Source organism: Mesoplodon mirus (assembly GCF_964341445.2).
Source record: "Mesoplodon mirus genome assembly, chromosome: 4".
Lineage (NCBI taxonomy): Eukaryota > Metazoa > Chordata > Mammalia > Artiodactyla > Ziphiidae > Mesoplodon > Mesoplodon mirus.
The window spans coordinates 154025942-154041925 of NC_138979.1; the positions used below are offsets into that span (position 1 = coordinate 154025942).

Sequence of the window (15984 nt, forward strand, 5' to 3'; positions counted from 1 at the left end):
AAATGTTCAGTCACTACAACATAATTTTTATATCTAATCTTTGAATTAAAAATTTCTGTATGAGGCCTAACTTTTAAAGCCTTGAAATTCACGTTTTATTTCAAACTCAAACTTTTATATCAAAATTACTGAAAAGTAGTTTTCAGATTTTGAATTTCTGATTTCCTTAAGGTTAGTAAAATAGTAATAAAATTAATATATGTAGCTTAACATTGATTTGATTTTCTTTAATTAATGGCTGTTAACGAGAAGAACTGGTGCTATTCCTATGGCATAATACACATAAAACGTGGCTTAAAAGTCCCTATACTAACTATTCCCAAATTTCATTTTGTGAAGAAAACAAAAAAACTAGTACCATGAGATATTAATAGATATAAATAAAAAAGAATTCTGTGATCAAATGAATTTTGAGAACACTGGGTTAAATAAGTTAAACAGCTTCTTATTACAGTACTTCTTGTACCCTTTAGAATCTAATAGGCATTATGAATCTGTAAGAGAAATTGATGTCAAATGTGTGTTTCCAAACTTAAAATATTTCATAATTGAACTTACTGCCCTCTCTTCCTACACACACACAGGAGAGATTCCTGAACTAGTGTCAGTGGTATACATTAACTTGTGTTCCCTTAAAACCAGGCTAACTAAAAGGAAGTATTTTATTTCTTAGTGGTTTATTATTTATAGATGTGAAAAGAGAGACACCTCACTTTTCTATGGAAGGAGAGGGTTTTCGTTGTTGTTTTGCCATTTATTTAAGTGTCTATTGAATCCTGTACTAGATGCTGTAGCAAACAGCTTTCTGTTTAGTACCCACAGTAGTCCTGTTAACAGGGCTCTGTAATATCCATTACAGAAAAAGAAATTGAACCTCAGTTAAATCACTTGTGTAAGACTCCATGCTAAGTGGTAGGGCCAAGTTTGAATTTGCCTAATCTGGATATGCAGTTGATGTACTGCAAAGAACAGAGGGTTTGAGTGGAGACTGATATCCAGCCTGCTCTTCACTCACTAGACCAGAGCTTTGGCTACCAAGAGTGGAACACCTTTTTCTGATTTACTCAAAGGTACCATATGTACTCTCTCTCTGTATATAGTATACCATATATATTACATCTATATATATAAAGGTACCATATATGCTATATATGGTATATACACCATACATACTAAATCTAGTCTAGAACAGTTTCTACTTTATCACAACATCTGCTTCTTTTCTTTGCTATACATTTACTAAGGATCCACATTTCTTGACAGAAAGCAGTATGCACAGTTCTCTGTGACTTAAGAAATCATAGGTGTGTTCAGTCATAGTGAAGTCTGCTAAATGCCTTCAGATGAAAGGCATTATAGTGAAAACAGAAAGATGACATATTTTTTAAAATACATTTATGTGAAGGAATTTTATGCTCTTTTTTTCCTAAGAGTTTTGTTAGAGTAAAATTATTTCATTCCCAGTTGCCTCTTATTGGCCTTCATCTCCTACCACTCCATTATTTTTTATTAAAATATTCTGTAAATATGCTCTGTGACTTGGAGAAAGCTTACATTGTAACATATCCAACCCAAGCCTGGATTGAGTCTTCTGGGTTTCTGTTTAAATTTCTTTAAGATTAATGTATTTGTCCATTTGCTTTAATTGTATGAGGCATAAAAGTCCATCTAATAGACAATATTCATGTAATTTCCATGAGGAAACAAATACAGCTTAAGCCAGATTCACTTAGGGAATTTTTATTTATTTTTTTACCTAACCACAGAAAATTGAAGACCATTTCTCTTAAATTTTTTGCTTTTTCCTATTTCTTTTTTTATGCTGCTTGGTTAATTTTTCTACAACTATAGATTAAAGCACAGATATATTTTCTTCCAACTTGCAATCCAGTGTGGTTTTAAAAATTATCTTTGTGCAATCTTTGAATGTAAGGCTGTTTAACATATTTTATTTTAAAGTAATTTGAAATGTAGTACCAGGTACTGTAAGTCATTTCTTGGTTAGGAGAATATTTCATATTTTGAGAAATAAGTGATAGATTTAATTTTAATACACTCAACACAAATGTGTTAAGTGTAGGAAACATGAAAAGTTATCGTAAGTTATAAGGTTGTTATTGTCAGTCAAATCTTCAGTTTTTGGATATACTCAGTTTTACGTTTTCATTTTAAAATGAAGTATATTAGCTTTGTATCAGACATTTTTTTTCCTGTTTATAATTTGCTAACACATCAGACTACAACAGTACTCCCTTAAAGTTGTATGAGTCTCCCTGCCAGTGTTTTGATTAATACACACATGCCAGGAGACAACTTCTCAGCCTTTTTCACAGCCAGAAACAGCAACCCTGTTTTAAATGAGGGAAGGATGGGGCAACTGATTTATTTCTTTGAGAGGGAGCCTTCAGTTTCCAAATGATACATCATCATTTATCTGTGAGTAGAGGAAATTCTCCTTAAAGAATTGAAAATGTGATTGGAAAGGTTAGATTCCTTAATTATCTGGGTGGTGGTTTTTAATGAACGTATTTATAAATTCGGCACTGTATAATAATAAAAATGCAGGGATGGAATTAATAGAAAATATTCAGAAAGAATAAACTGAATTTTCTTATTTAAAAGCAGTTAGAATCTTATTGAGAATTAGAAAATAGTGATGTGGAAATTTCAAATGAATAATTAATATTAGTAGTATAAATTATAAGAATTTTGATATATTAGGGAGGCTTTCCGTAAAATTGGCACGAGTTATTCAAACTTGCTTTGCTACAAATACAATATTATTGTCTTGTTCTCTTTCATAAGTAAAGCAAGCTACCTTGTTAGAAAAATTCTGAGAAAAGAGCAGAATGCAGGTAAGATGAGGTAGAGTAGGATCATCTTCAGATGTCTTTAGATTATAGATTTCACTGTTTGATTGATTTTTATAGTCAAAGATAAGTAATTTGGGGCCAGGATTGTGGACAAGTAAATATAGTAGACAGAATATTTAAAGGGAATAAACTAGGAAACATTGCTATCTATCATGGATGTCACTGTATGATTATCACACTTTTGAAGAGACCTTAGGAAAGGCATACACACCCACCCATCACACAACCATGGTGAGCTCTCTGTTTTGTGGCTAATAAGGAGATTCTTGAAATTTGTGATTAGGGGCTTTCTGATTTACACCAGCTGCTACTAGTGTTAAGAAAAAAGAAAAAATTAAAAAGACACACCAAGGGGAAGAAAACTAGGATGAATAAAATATTTTTGTAATATTAATGATACCACGTTTCAGTCTTTATTAATATCTACATATTTTTTGCCAGGTGTCTCTGAATATTCAGACTTTTAAGTCAAGAGTATTCTTGTGTTTGATATTATAAAATAAAATATTTCTTCCACATTTGTTTCTGATGTTATTTGACTTTTGATTGACCATGGGAAATGCTGGAATTTTGCTGGATTGTGATAAACTTTTTTTAAGATTGGCTTTTAAAATAAAGTTTATTTAAAGGCAACAAACAAAATTCCAGTGCCAATAAACCTTGAGTTCATACATTTCTGAGAAGTTAGTTATTCTTGCTATTAAATTTTTGCTCAACTGCTATAGATATTTCCAAACTTTATTAGCCATTCTTTGAGAAATTTTTTTTTTCTGGAAGTGAAATGATTAGACCTATTGGCATTATGTTTAATGTTTAAAATGTTGGGACATTTGACGATTTTTTGATTTGTTCAGATTGCTAAAATTAGAACTAACCTAAAATAAAGATTAAAAAATTCATTAGAATATGTGTATAGTCATGTAATGTTTGGTTATTAAATATGCATAATGCTACTGAAAAATAATTAACTGCTATACCATTTAGTCTTTGACACAATGTGTCAAAACTTCATTCCACCTATTAAGTATTAATAGGTTTTAACTTTTTCCCCTTGCAAAGACTTGCATCATTATATGTTCAGAAATGCATGATATCATTGCATATTGGTACAGGGATGCCTGGAGTCAAATGTAGAGTTTAAATACTTTTTACCTTCACTTGCTATTGACCTTTGACAAGTTACTTAAGTTTCCTGAGCCTCAGTTTCTGTATTTTCTTGAGGACCAAGTGAAAACACATAAACATGTTGCACATTGTAAGTTTGACTAAAATTTAACTTTTGTAAGCTACCAGAAGCTACCAGAGATCATCTAACCTTTTAGTCCATGAAATTAGTTTGTGAATCTTAACCAGTAATTTTTTATTTCATTTTTTAAAATAACAGCTTTACTATACCATAAAATTCACTCTTTTAAAGTGTACAATTCATGAGTTTTTAGTACATTCACAAGATTGTGCAGCCATCACCATTATGTAGAGTGTTTCCATTACCTCAAAAAGAAACTCTGGACCCATAAGCATTCACTCTCTATTCTCTCCTCCCCCTAACTCCTGACCACCCTAATCTACTTTCTGTGTATTTGTTTATTTGGGACATTTCATCAAACTGAATCATACAGTATGTGGCTTTTTGTGACTGGTTTCTTTTCACATAGCATAATGTCTTCAGGGTTCATCTGTGTTGTAGTATGAACCATTACTTCATTCCTTTTTATGGCTGAATAATATTCCACTGTATGGAAATACCATGTTTTGTTTATCCATTCATCTGTTGGTGGAATGTTTGGGTCGTTTCTACCTTTTAGCTATTGTGAATAGTGCTGTTACAAATATTCACATATAATTTTTTGTTTAAACATCTGTTTTCAATTCTTTGGAGTATATACCTAGGAGTGGAATTGCTGGATCAAATGGTAATTGTGTTTTAACTTATTGAGGAACTGCCATATTTTCCCCAGTACCTGCACTATTTTACCTTTTCATCAGCAGCATGAGAGGGTTACAGTTTCTCTACATTCTTGCTTCTATTTGTTATTATATCAATACGTCTTTTTAATTTTAGCCATCCTATCAACCAGTAATTTTTTTAAGAACTAGAAAAAAATAGAAGATATTAAGGTATATTATATTGCATGTAAGTATTTATAAATTTTTATTCCAAATAGGAATGTATATACTGGGTTGAGAAATTAAAAAATATACAATTTTAATGGATCACTAACGAAAGTTTGAGAAATAATATCCAAGTCAAACCCACTCATTTTATAGAAAGGCCCAGGGACTTGAGATGGATTTTCCAGTGATATATATTGCAGCTAATAAGTGATCCAAGTCATAACTAGGACCCAGGTATTCTGCCTTCAAATTTGGGTCTTTTTCTTGCTCACCAAACACATTTCAGTTTTGTCCAGAGAAAAATCATGAAGCTTTTGTACTTGATTGAATACTAGTCATTTCAATGATATTTTTCCATTTTCTTATATTTAGGGCTAAGGTTTTTGCTCTGCCATCTCTCTCAACTATCTTTGCTTGTATGCTTGTCTAGAATTTCTTTTTAATTTGTAACCCAATTTTTTAATGATTAATTACTGTTCAGGGTGTTTCATGAGCTTCTCGTTATTTTTAATAAATGCACTTTAACCTAGTCCACTGAAAACCAAAGCTCAGAGATCTGAATTTTATGTCCTTAAATTTAAAAAGAAAAAAAGAAAAAGGAAAGGCAACCTATCCCTACTTAAGCAAAGATTTCCTAAATGAACGTTCGAATTTCGATTCAGTGGATAGATGTACTGGAAACTGGTATAATCTCCTCATACTCAATACTATTAAGTTCCTCATCTGAATAGTCAATTTGACTGTACAGTTTAGGGGAAAAGAAGAAATCTTCAAAAGTTTTCAGGAAAAAGTCATGAAGTTGGTTGAAATACAGAAATTTCTGAGGATAGGTTAAAAGAATTGGTATTATTTAAACAATGAAATGGAAGAATATTAATGCTAGAATAGATATGTAGAAACTGTTTTCATGTGGGGTAAATGATAGCAGTAAGTGAAAATAACAAAGCTAATCCAAGGTAGATGGTTATCTCCATTGCTTTGAAAGATCTCCAGAAATGGAGATTCCTTAGCTTCCTTGAGTAATTTTATTGTTTACCCTTACTGCCAAACAATTCTCCAGAGTCTTGGGTGTTTGAAGATAGAATTTTCAGATAGAGCAACTCTTGGTGATTGCTTTCTGTTGCCCATTTTAGAGTCTTCATTCTTTTATATTTTAGGCAGCCAGGAGAGGGCCAAGGGGAGAGGAGAGTGTTTGGGGGTGGATTTGTGGGCTTATGTGTGTGTTTGTATTTATCTGATTAATTGTATCCCAAAGCCAAATGTAAGTGATTTTTCTTGCTTTTAGATAATATGTCCTCTCTTTTAACATAAATAATCAAGATTTAACTGTTGTATGAAACGTTAGAGGAGATGGGAAACTTAAAACAATGTCTACTGAACATCAAATAAGAGGAAATAGATCAAACTGCAGGACAAGGCATTTGAACTAGATATAAAGAACTTTTGCTTCTAGGGAAGTTGCTACAGACTAGAGTTTATCACCAAAGCCAGATTTGCCATGCCTGCCTTTGCCTTCCCCTCAGCACAGTGTCCGTCCGCATTTCTGTCTTCCCTCCATCCTGCCTTGTTCTGGGTACTGCTCTTCCTCAGGAACCCCTTCTTTGTTCACTCCCCACTCTACACCTGTGTCATTCTTTCTTGGTAGCCCTGTGTTCTTTATTTTTCTCTCTACTTCTCTGTCCATGTGGTTCTTTTTCCTTGTGCCTGTTGTGTCTCTGTGTATGGGAATGGGGAAGGGAGCCTCTGATCTCCATACATGGGGAGTCTCTGTTCTCTCTATAGTCTGTCCTCTCTTTGTTGTCTATCTTCATCATTATTATAGAAGAGGGTACATATTTGACAGGATGGATTTAGCTGCATCGGATTAGATTTTTCAAATTTCCTCTGGAATTGCACAGAATTTCAAAGAACTTAGGTGGTTTTCGTTTAAGTAGCATGTAATCTAATTACTACATAACACAATGGAACATTTCTTATGTGTAGAAAATTTGCTGCTTTGCATAATACGTATTTGTAAAATGCTTTTAAAGATATACCATATAGAAACAAAGTTTTTTAAACCTACAACAAAATACCTTTTGAAATTACGAATTTTTATATGAAACTAAAATGAACGTGTGTCAGAATGAGAATCCCAGAGTTGATATTGCCAACAATTATTTTTCATTATGACATCATACTTAATACCAAAGAAGAGACCTTTTGTCAGAATTCCATTCAGAATTTTCCAATAAAATTTATCATAATCAGTATTTTAAGACTAATGCAATAGATATTTTTTGCTTTCTCTGTGACCTTAAAACTTTATTGGTCAGAGTCAGCATCATTTTTAATTTCCATTAAATTGATAAACCCTCTGATGAAATTCATGTCTTTATAAATAAGTTTATATCGTTTAGTGTTTCATATTTCCTTTTACGTATTTATTTGTTTCAGCTACATATGGTTTAATCCATATCTTCTCGTCAAGCTATATATTTATATTTAATGAAGTCTTAAAAACTCTGTCTGGTAACTTAATCTGTTCTCTTTGTTCATTAAACATTTGTCATGGAAACATATTTGAACCTGAAGCATGAGAGTACTTGGGGAGCTTTCCTGCCTAAGAATGCTATCTGGAAAATTTCCCAGCTAAATTGGCCATGAAAGCAGATATGGAATTTATCTGAAAACTGCCCATTTAAATCATAAGTTATCAATTTTGCTGAACTGCTTAGTTACCCAGGCTAGTGCTACACTATCAAAGATATTTTTACAATATTTCTCAAAAAGATACATAGCCTCTACATTCACAACAACTGCAGTTTTGGTTTCTTTGGCTGAACTTTCACAGTGTACTGCCTGGCATACTATTGTGATGTTAGAGTTGAAATAAAATACTCTGAGAAAATATTTGAAGCATAAGACACTTGGTTAAAATAGCAGAAATAAAATGCAACAGTATTATAAAAGTAGCATTTGGAGGGTGTATTATATGTGTGAACATGTACAAACACAGTTAACTAGAGGAAATTCTTCCTACAGGTACATGGTAAAATAGAATGTGTAAGCTCCTCTAAATACTAGTCAGTGTACATTGCATGCTGCTATATTGGGCAGAAAGACACTTCAGGACAGCTTTTCTAAAGTAGATAAATGACATGTCACAATCAAGCCCTAAAATCTAAAAAAAGAAAAAAATTATCTTTTTTTAAGCCCTTGGTATGGCAGAAAAAGCACTGCCTTAGAAGTTCAAAAAGATTCTTCACCCAGGTGCCATTTTTCTGTATGACTTCATTCTCTCCATCTGTAGAGATTTGCTCTGAACTATGTATGTCTCAGGTTTTGGTGGGTTTTTTTAAATTGGGAAAAGTTTCTCAGATTTTATGAGGATTAAATAAAATAATATATATGTATATATGCCTGTAATACAGATATTGTTCTATGTCTTTCTATTCAGTATTGGCAGTGACCAGTGTGTAATTCAGGCCAAATACATATTTGTAGTTTTTCAACTACAAATAACGGGTTGGTGATATTTCATTGTGAAAGCTGAGCTTAAGTGCAAATGATCTCAATTTAGTCTGGCAACATTGATTAATGCAATAAGCCTGGAGATAACGCCTAAAAAAAGATAATTTCAGTGAAAACAGTTTTTACTAATTAAACAACAGAAATGTGAATAGGACTTCATAGAGGTTAGTGAACTTGTAAAGGATGACAATTAACAAGCTTAAATTGGTCTTGATGCTAACCTACAAAATTTGAACCTTAAGCCCAGTTAAAGTTGTTATTTCTGGCACTTGGCATGGTCCTTAAGTTCTCCTGATAGCCTTTACTTAAGTAGATAGGTACTAAGTCAACAGCCTCTTTGGGCTCAGTTGTATTGTTCTTCTGCTTTCAGCCTTCCTATTCCTATAGATCTTATCTTGGTCCCTGATCTCCTGAGAGAAAAACATTTCCAGTTTGACCCTGAGATTTTTTTTTCTTTTCTGGATTTTAAACTGTCCCGGATGGTCTTTATGTCTTTAGAATTCCTCAGTATGAACACAATATGAAAAAATTGACCAGATTTACTCTTTCTCTGGAACCTGTATTCCTTACCTAACTTCCTATCAACACGAGAAGCCTACTGATTTCTTAGAATTTTTTTTTCTTTTTTTTTTTTTTGGCTGCGTTGGGTCTTCATTGCTGCACGTGGGCGTTTTCTAGTTGCAGCGAGCGAGGCCCACTCTTGTGGTGCGCGGGCTTCTCAATGGGTGGCTTCTCTTGATGCGGAGCACGGGCTCTAGGCGTGCAGGCTTCAGTAGTTGTGGCACACGGGCTCAGTAGTTGTGGCTCGTGGGCTCTAGAGCGCAGGCTCAGTAGTTGTGGTGCAGGGGCTTAGTTGCTCCGCGGCATGTGGGATCTTCCCGGACCAGGGCTCGAACTTGTGCCCCCAGCATTGGCGGTGGATTCTTAACCACTGCGCCACCTGGGGAGCCCCTCTTAGAACTTTAAAGCAATCATCTCTTTTGGATTAACCACAAAATTTCTTGTTGCCTGTCTGTGCTGCATCTCAGCTGTTAACTGATCTCGTGAAATAAGGCCATTGATCTCCAGTTTTATCTCTCATTAAGCCATCCCTAGTTTGGATTACCCTACCTTACTTTTCCTATTTCCTTGCTGGCTTATGACTACAGTGTTTTATTTGTGCATAAAATACTCTAAAAATGAAAATTATATGCTGTGTTTACTACGGAAGTAAGAGAGGGCAACAAAAGGAAATACTGAATAGTTGCAAAGGAGGAACTAGAATAACTATAAAGACACAAAAATTCAATATAGCAATCAAGGTTATTTAGTATAGAAGAAAATAGGTGTGAGTGCTTTAGTTATTCCCAAGTATATCATGTCTTAAAATATTACAATAACTGCTGTTAATAAAGCCTGTAAGTCATTGGTTCTTAACCAGAAGGGTACATAGTCAACTTTAAAATATACATATATATATATATATATATATATATATAAAATTAAAGAAGACACAGGAGATTCTGATTGTGTTTGAGGTAGAACTCAGGACATAAATATCTTTGTAAATTTCCTTAGTGATTCTCATAAATATCCTTGATTAAAAACCATTGTTCTGATGTAGCAAGAAAATTTATTTAGTACATTCTGCTTAAGACTGCAGGGATATTTATATAATCTCTGTAATTCTAGTCATTAAGGAAAAGAATCTAGTAGAAAAATGGTCAAAAGATAAGGAGAAAATCAATGAAAGAAGAAATATAAATGACTGTTAACCTTGTGAAAATACATTAAATGTCACTGCTAGACAAAGAAATACATGTTTTCCTAACCAGATCACCAAAAGTGAAAAATTTGGGCTGTTTGTAGAAACAGGCACTCAGGTTCTTTGGTGGTAGGAGTATGAGTTAGTACAAATCTGTAGGGCAGTTTGGCAATATGTATCAGAGTTTTAAATGTTTTTATTATTTGATAAATAATTTTATCCTAAGAATTTATTCTAAAGACATTGGAAAATATCAGATTACAAAACAACATTTACAATGTGACCTCTATGGTTAAGATCAGCAATTTTTACAAGTCTGAAAGGCTATGTATGTATAGTATAACAAAATAATACCAGTAGTTATAGCTGAGAGGTATGACTACAGATAAAAAAATTTTTTTTTAATGTCAGTATTTTAGTGTCTGTGGGTGGCTTTGGTACACAGAGATTATGTAGAAGTTCCTTTGTCTCTAAAATTTTAAATCCCCCTGGGCTTGAAGAGACATAGTAGGGAGTTTGTTACCTTCTGGTCTGTCTAAAGTTGCTTATTGATTTCATTCGGCAGTGAGATCCTGAAGCTCCTGATTTTCTCATTGCCCTGACAACCAGGCTGAGCCCCTTTAAACAATTACTGAAATTTTAAACAGAAGTCTCATTATCCACTCAGAAAGTCTATCCTCTCCTTAAGATTGTAGTCAGTTACTTTAACTACTTTGTTGGTTTTGTAATTGTTTTTCCTTTTAAGATATTTAATTGTTTTCCTGTTTTGCTCTAAAGATACTTTAAGGCTATTGAATTCTTTATACTCAAGGAATTCTTTATACACTTAGGTAATTCTGTGGTAACTTCTTCGAATTTGATGAAATCTGACACTCCATATTCTTCCCCCACCCCAGCTTTATTGAAGTATAGTTGGCAAAAAAATTTTATATATCTAAAGTGTACAGTGTGATATTGTGAAATATTTACCACAATTAAGTTGATTAACATATCCATCACCTCACAGTTACCTTTTGTGTGTGTGGTGAGGATGCTTAAGATGTACTCTCAGCAAATTTCAAGTATACAGTACAGTATTATTGACTGTAGTCACCATTGCTGTCCATTAGATCCTCAGAACTTATTCACCTTAAAACTGACAGTTTGTACTCTTTGACCAACATCTTTAAATTTCCCCTATCTATATTCTGTCTCCTCTTGTAGATAACATTAACTTATGGTTAAATTCTGGCTATTTCTCAAGTTTTATTTAGTTCTGGATCACAACTTCTTAGGTCATTCAAATGACAGTTTTGACTTTCAATTTTTTTCCCAGTTTTTTGGTACATTTTAAATTACTAAAGAGCATATATAATTTTTATAAGGAGAGCTAAAGCTGTTTTGATTTGGGGGGGAAAAGATAGGGAACTTCAGAATCAACAGAAGAGCTATTCTCACCTATAAAATATTTAACAACTGTTAACTAGTAGGATACAAGATAAATAAGAATCAGTAACTTTTCTACAGGCCCTGTGTGAAGAAAACTAATGGAAAGACTTAAACCAAGAGGTTTTTGCTTTTTTTTTTTAAATGTGACTGTATAAGACACAGATATACACAGATACTATCTACTGAAAGTTTTTCCCAGAATCATTTACAGTTTTAATTTTAGTCAGCATCTCAATAGGTTTTTCTTTCTGGATGAATAGGAAATAGAGAGTGAGGAGGTATCTTAAAAATGATTCTGTAGCTCATTTGAAGTCAAGACATTTTTGAAAAAGTAATGAGCAAGTATTTGTCATATCAATATGAGCAAAGACTATAATACTATTATAAGAAGATTGTGGTTCTGATAGACCAGTGGACTAGAAACAGACCCTGATATATGTAAGAATTTGGTGGTATCATAAATCAGTGGAAAAGGAGGGATTATTCAATAAATGGTGTTAGAATAATTGGTTAACCATTTGGAAGAAAAGAAATGAAGTTAAAATTTCCCCTCAAATCTATAACAAAATTCCAGATAGATTGAAGTTAACTACAAAATAGAAGCCATTAGAAAATTTAAATGTAGGTAAACATTTAATGACCTAGGGGAAGGAGTTTATAAGCTTAGACAGTGAAAGAAATCACACAGGAAAAGGTGGATCATTCTTAACACATAACAGCCGAAAACTTCTACAATAAAGGTACCACAAATGCAATTAACAGACAGATGGAAAAATTAGAAAACTATTTCCAGCAAATGTGACAAAGTATATACATGTGCACATATCTACCTCTTGGGGGTCAGAGAAGAGATAAACTGTAGTTCTTAACCATTTGGGGATAACCCTCTTCCAGAAAAATGTATGTGCTGCACGTGCACACTAATGGGAACGTGCATATGTACACATGCCCCAAATTTTCAGTAAAATTTTAGGAGACTCACATGTTCATAAGAGTTCTATGAACCACAAAAGAAGTGCCTGAGTAAACTTCAACCTCCCTGTTAAAGAAATGGAAGGTTTTTAAAAATGGTAATTTTGAATATTGGTAAAAATTTTGGTAATGGGTTATAAATTAGTAAAGCCTCCCTAGAAAACTCTTTGGCTTTTAAAATGTCAGAATCTTATTTAAAAATTCTGTTTCTTGGAATTATTTTAAGAAACATCAGAATCTCAGACATTTTTACTGTACATAGCAGTGATCATTATGTACAGAAATGCTCATTACTTATACTAGCAAAAAATTGGAAGCACCCTGAATGCTCAACTTAGTGTAATGGTTATTATAAGTTTTAGTTTAGACATAGAATAGAACATCATGGAGCCATTATAAGTTTTTTAAAGACTGTTTGATGATGTGGGAAAACAATTAAAATGTCCTGTTAAATGAAAAAAGGAAATGCCATATGATTTTTTTTAAGTTGTTTCTAAGTGATGGGACTATTGGTGGTTTTAAATTTTTATTCATTTATGTATTCTATCCTTCATTTATTTTTATAGTGATATATATTAGTTCCATAATTAAAACATTCTTGAAAAAAATGTTATTCTGTTGTATAATTTTTAAAGTCTTACTTAAAAATCAGTAAAATGACAGTGATTTGACACTCAAAAATATTTGCAAGTTTTGTTTTGAAAACTTTAATTGTTATTGTTTCAAGAAATTTTATTTTAAAATACATGTGGAATTAAGACAAAATTAATTTTTGGATACCTTTTCCTTCTCCTACTAGAAGTGGAAGACCTGTTTTCTTCACTTAAACATATCCAACATACTTTGGTAGATTCTCAGAGCCAGGAGGATATTTCACTGCTTTTACAACTTGTACAAAATAAAGATTTCCAGAATGCATTTAAGATACACAACGCTGTCACAGTACACATGAACAAGGCCAGTCCTCCATTTCCTCTTATCTCCAATGCGCAAGATCTTGCACAAGAGGTATGTATTCTGAACATCTCATTGACATAGAGAGAGTAATTGTTAGTGATAGTAAGGCAGCGTTCTTGGAAAATACTGGTGTGAATATAAGGTTTGTTAGAATTAATTACTGCTGATCACGTGTTAATAATTTATTGTGTTAGGAAAAATTTGCTTATGTGTATTTTACCCTGAAAAAAATATATGCTTAGTTCACAGTCAGGACTCTGTTTCATGAAGAGAATAGCATTAGATTTGTATATACAACTACATATTTGCATAGTAAGAGAAATATTTGTCTAAATTACTAAAGGGGAAAAATTTTAATGCTTGTAGTATAGTTTTATTTTAAGCATTATACATTATAAACTGAGATAAATGAATACTGATGAGATTAAATTATATTCGATAATCAGGTATCATAAATATGTAACTTCTAAGATTTGTTACTTGTAGATATTTTGAAGTTTTTCCTCTATAGATACTGTATAGAAGGTCCAAAATAATTAAATTTTAATGTACAGTGAGAGTTTCTCGTGTTAACATGCTGATATTTAAGTTCTAGTGTCTGCTGCTTGTTGATGTTTAGTGTTTAATGTGTTTTGCAAACGTATTTTATTTATTTATTTAAAAAAGCATTTATTTGGCTGCGCCGGGTCTTAGTTGCAGCACGCGGCATCTTTAGTTGTGGTGTGTGGGATCTTTAGTTGTGGCATGCAGGATCTAGTTCCCTGACTGGGGATCAAACCTGGGCCCCCTGCATAGGGAGCACAGAGTCTTAACCACTGGACCACCAGGGAAGTCCCTCTGCAAACATATTTTAAATTGAGGTTTTAAAAGGATGTAAGTAAGCCATCTCCTATTTTTGGGGGGTGGACATTCTGTCATTATTACAGGATTTTAAGTTATTTTGGTATTATAAAAATGAATAATTCTGGAAGCCCATCAGGTAAATCTATTTCACTGAACCCAGACACAAAACAGAAAATGGGCTGAGGGAAGGGTAGGACTTCCAGAGCTACAGACACGTAAAATAGGTCAGGAGGCACTTTTTGAATTAGCACAGAATGTATTTTCTTCATTTAGATGCTTACAGTGAGCGAAGGTCCTATGTGCAAGAGTGGCAGAGAGAAGTCTCATGTTGCTCAGGATAGCAGTATGACCTAGGGAGCTGTTCCTAGAGGGGAAATTTCCCATCTGCTAGTTAAAAGACCTAGTTGAGACCTATTCTTTGTGCTCATTTTTTATTGTTGAAATTAAATATGCAGAATTTTTCATTAATAAATTATCCCTGTAGTTTTGCTTATAGTTTAAATGGGTTTCCTGAAAATTCCTTATAGAGATTGAAATAGCTGACAGTACTTTGATCTTATTTATTCACAAATATAGTGTAACTTTTATTGTGTAGGGTTGGGAGGAATACATAATAGATAATTGTAATCCTTCTCTTCCCATTTAGGAGAAAGGTTTATCCAGCTAGGTACTGTGACTTTGTTTTGTTAAGAACAGTAGGTAGAAAAGAGAATGATATAAGCAAGAGGGATTTAAATTGCTCCATTGGAAGAAAGTGACACAACAGAAAGGGTGGAAAGAAAGGGAAAAAAAGGAGGCAATGTAGCTTTAAAGGGTTTTAGGAGTTGAGAGGCAAAGAACTAGAAGTGGCTTAAAGAATAATGCTTTGAGAGAGAAAGAAGTGGTTAAAAAGGACTTTAAAAACTCAATTTTGAATATTAGATTTAGCATAGTTAACATGTACATGGTTCACAATTGTAAAAGTATTGATTCCATATCAAGGAGATTTTCTCAAAGTTTGCTTTCACAGCCTTCATTAATACTTGAGAATTGTATTGCTTTGGTGGTGGTGGGATAGTAGGTGATTAGTGACATTGGGCTGAGACTGGTCTTAAAATGAGTGCAAAATGACTAACCTAGTTGGGGCAACAACATACGGTTGTGCTACAAAGTGAATGACTTCCCCTGGAGTTGTGCGTGCACAACTGTGTGGCAGCCCTGACTTGACAGTGCATAACATGTGAGAAAAGGATGTACTTGGAACTCATCAAAGAAGAGTGTTAAATCTGATAACAAAATTCTGAAGGTTAAATGGACTCATTACTTTTATTTTACAGCTGGAAAAGCTTAACAATGACCTTATTCAACCCTTCTGTTTTATGTTTCTGAATATTGAGGCCAGGTGAGGTTTTGTGACTGGGATGAGACTACTAGGCTACTTATATGCCCATTGCCTAATTTTTTGGTTTTTAGCATTCATAATTCCAGCTTTTTTCATATACAGTATTTAAAGGAAGAAATTACCTCATGTTTCAGTTAGTATATCATTTTTAAATGGAA

General features: G+C 33.1%; 1 protein-coding gene across 4 annotated transcripts in view; it reads left to right on the top strand.

Annotated features, from left to right (window-relative positions):
• PALS1 (protein associated with LIN7 1, MAGUK p55 family member) overlaps positions 1-15984 on the top strand; it is a 104073-nt gene that overhangs the window by 34795 nt on the left and 53294 nt on the right. For all 4 annotated transcript variants that reach the window (XM_082619911.1, XM_082619913.1, XM_082619912.1 and 1 more), the window contains exon 4: positions 13445-13653. In XM_082619911.1, coding sequence (XP_082476037.1) covers positions 13445-13653 — 209 coding nt within the window. The remainder of the gene's footprint in view (positions 1-13444; positions 13654-15984) is intronic.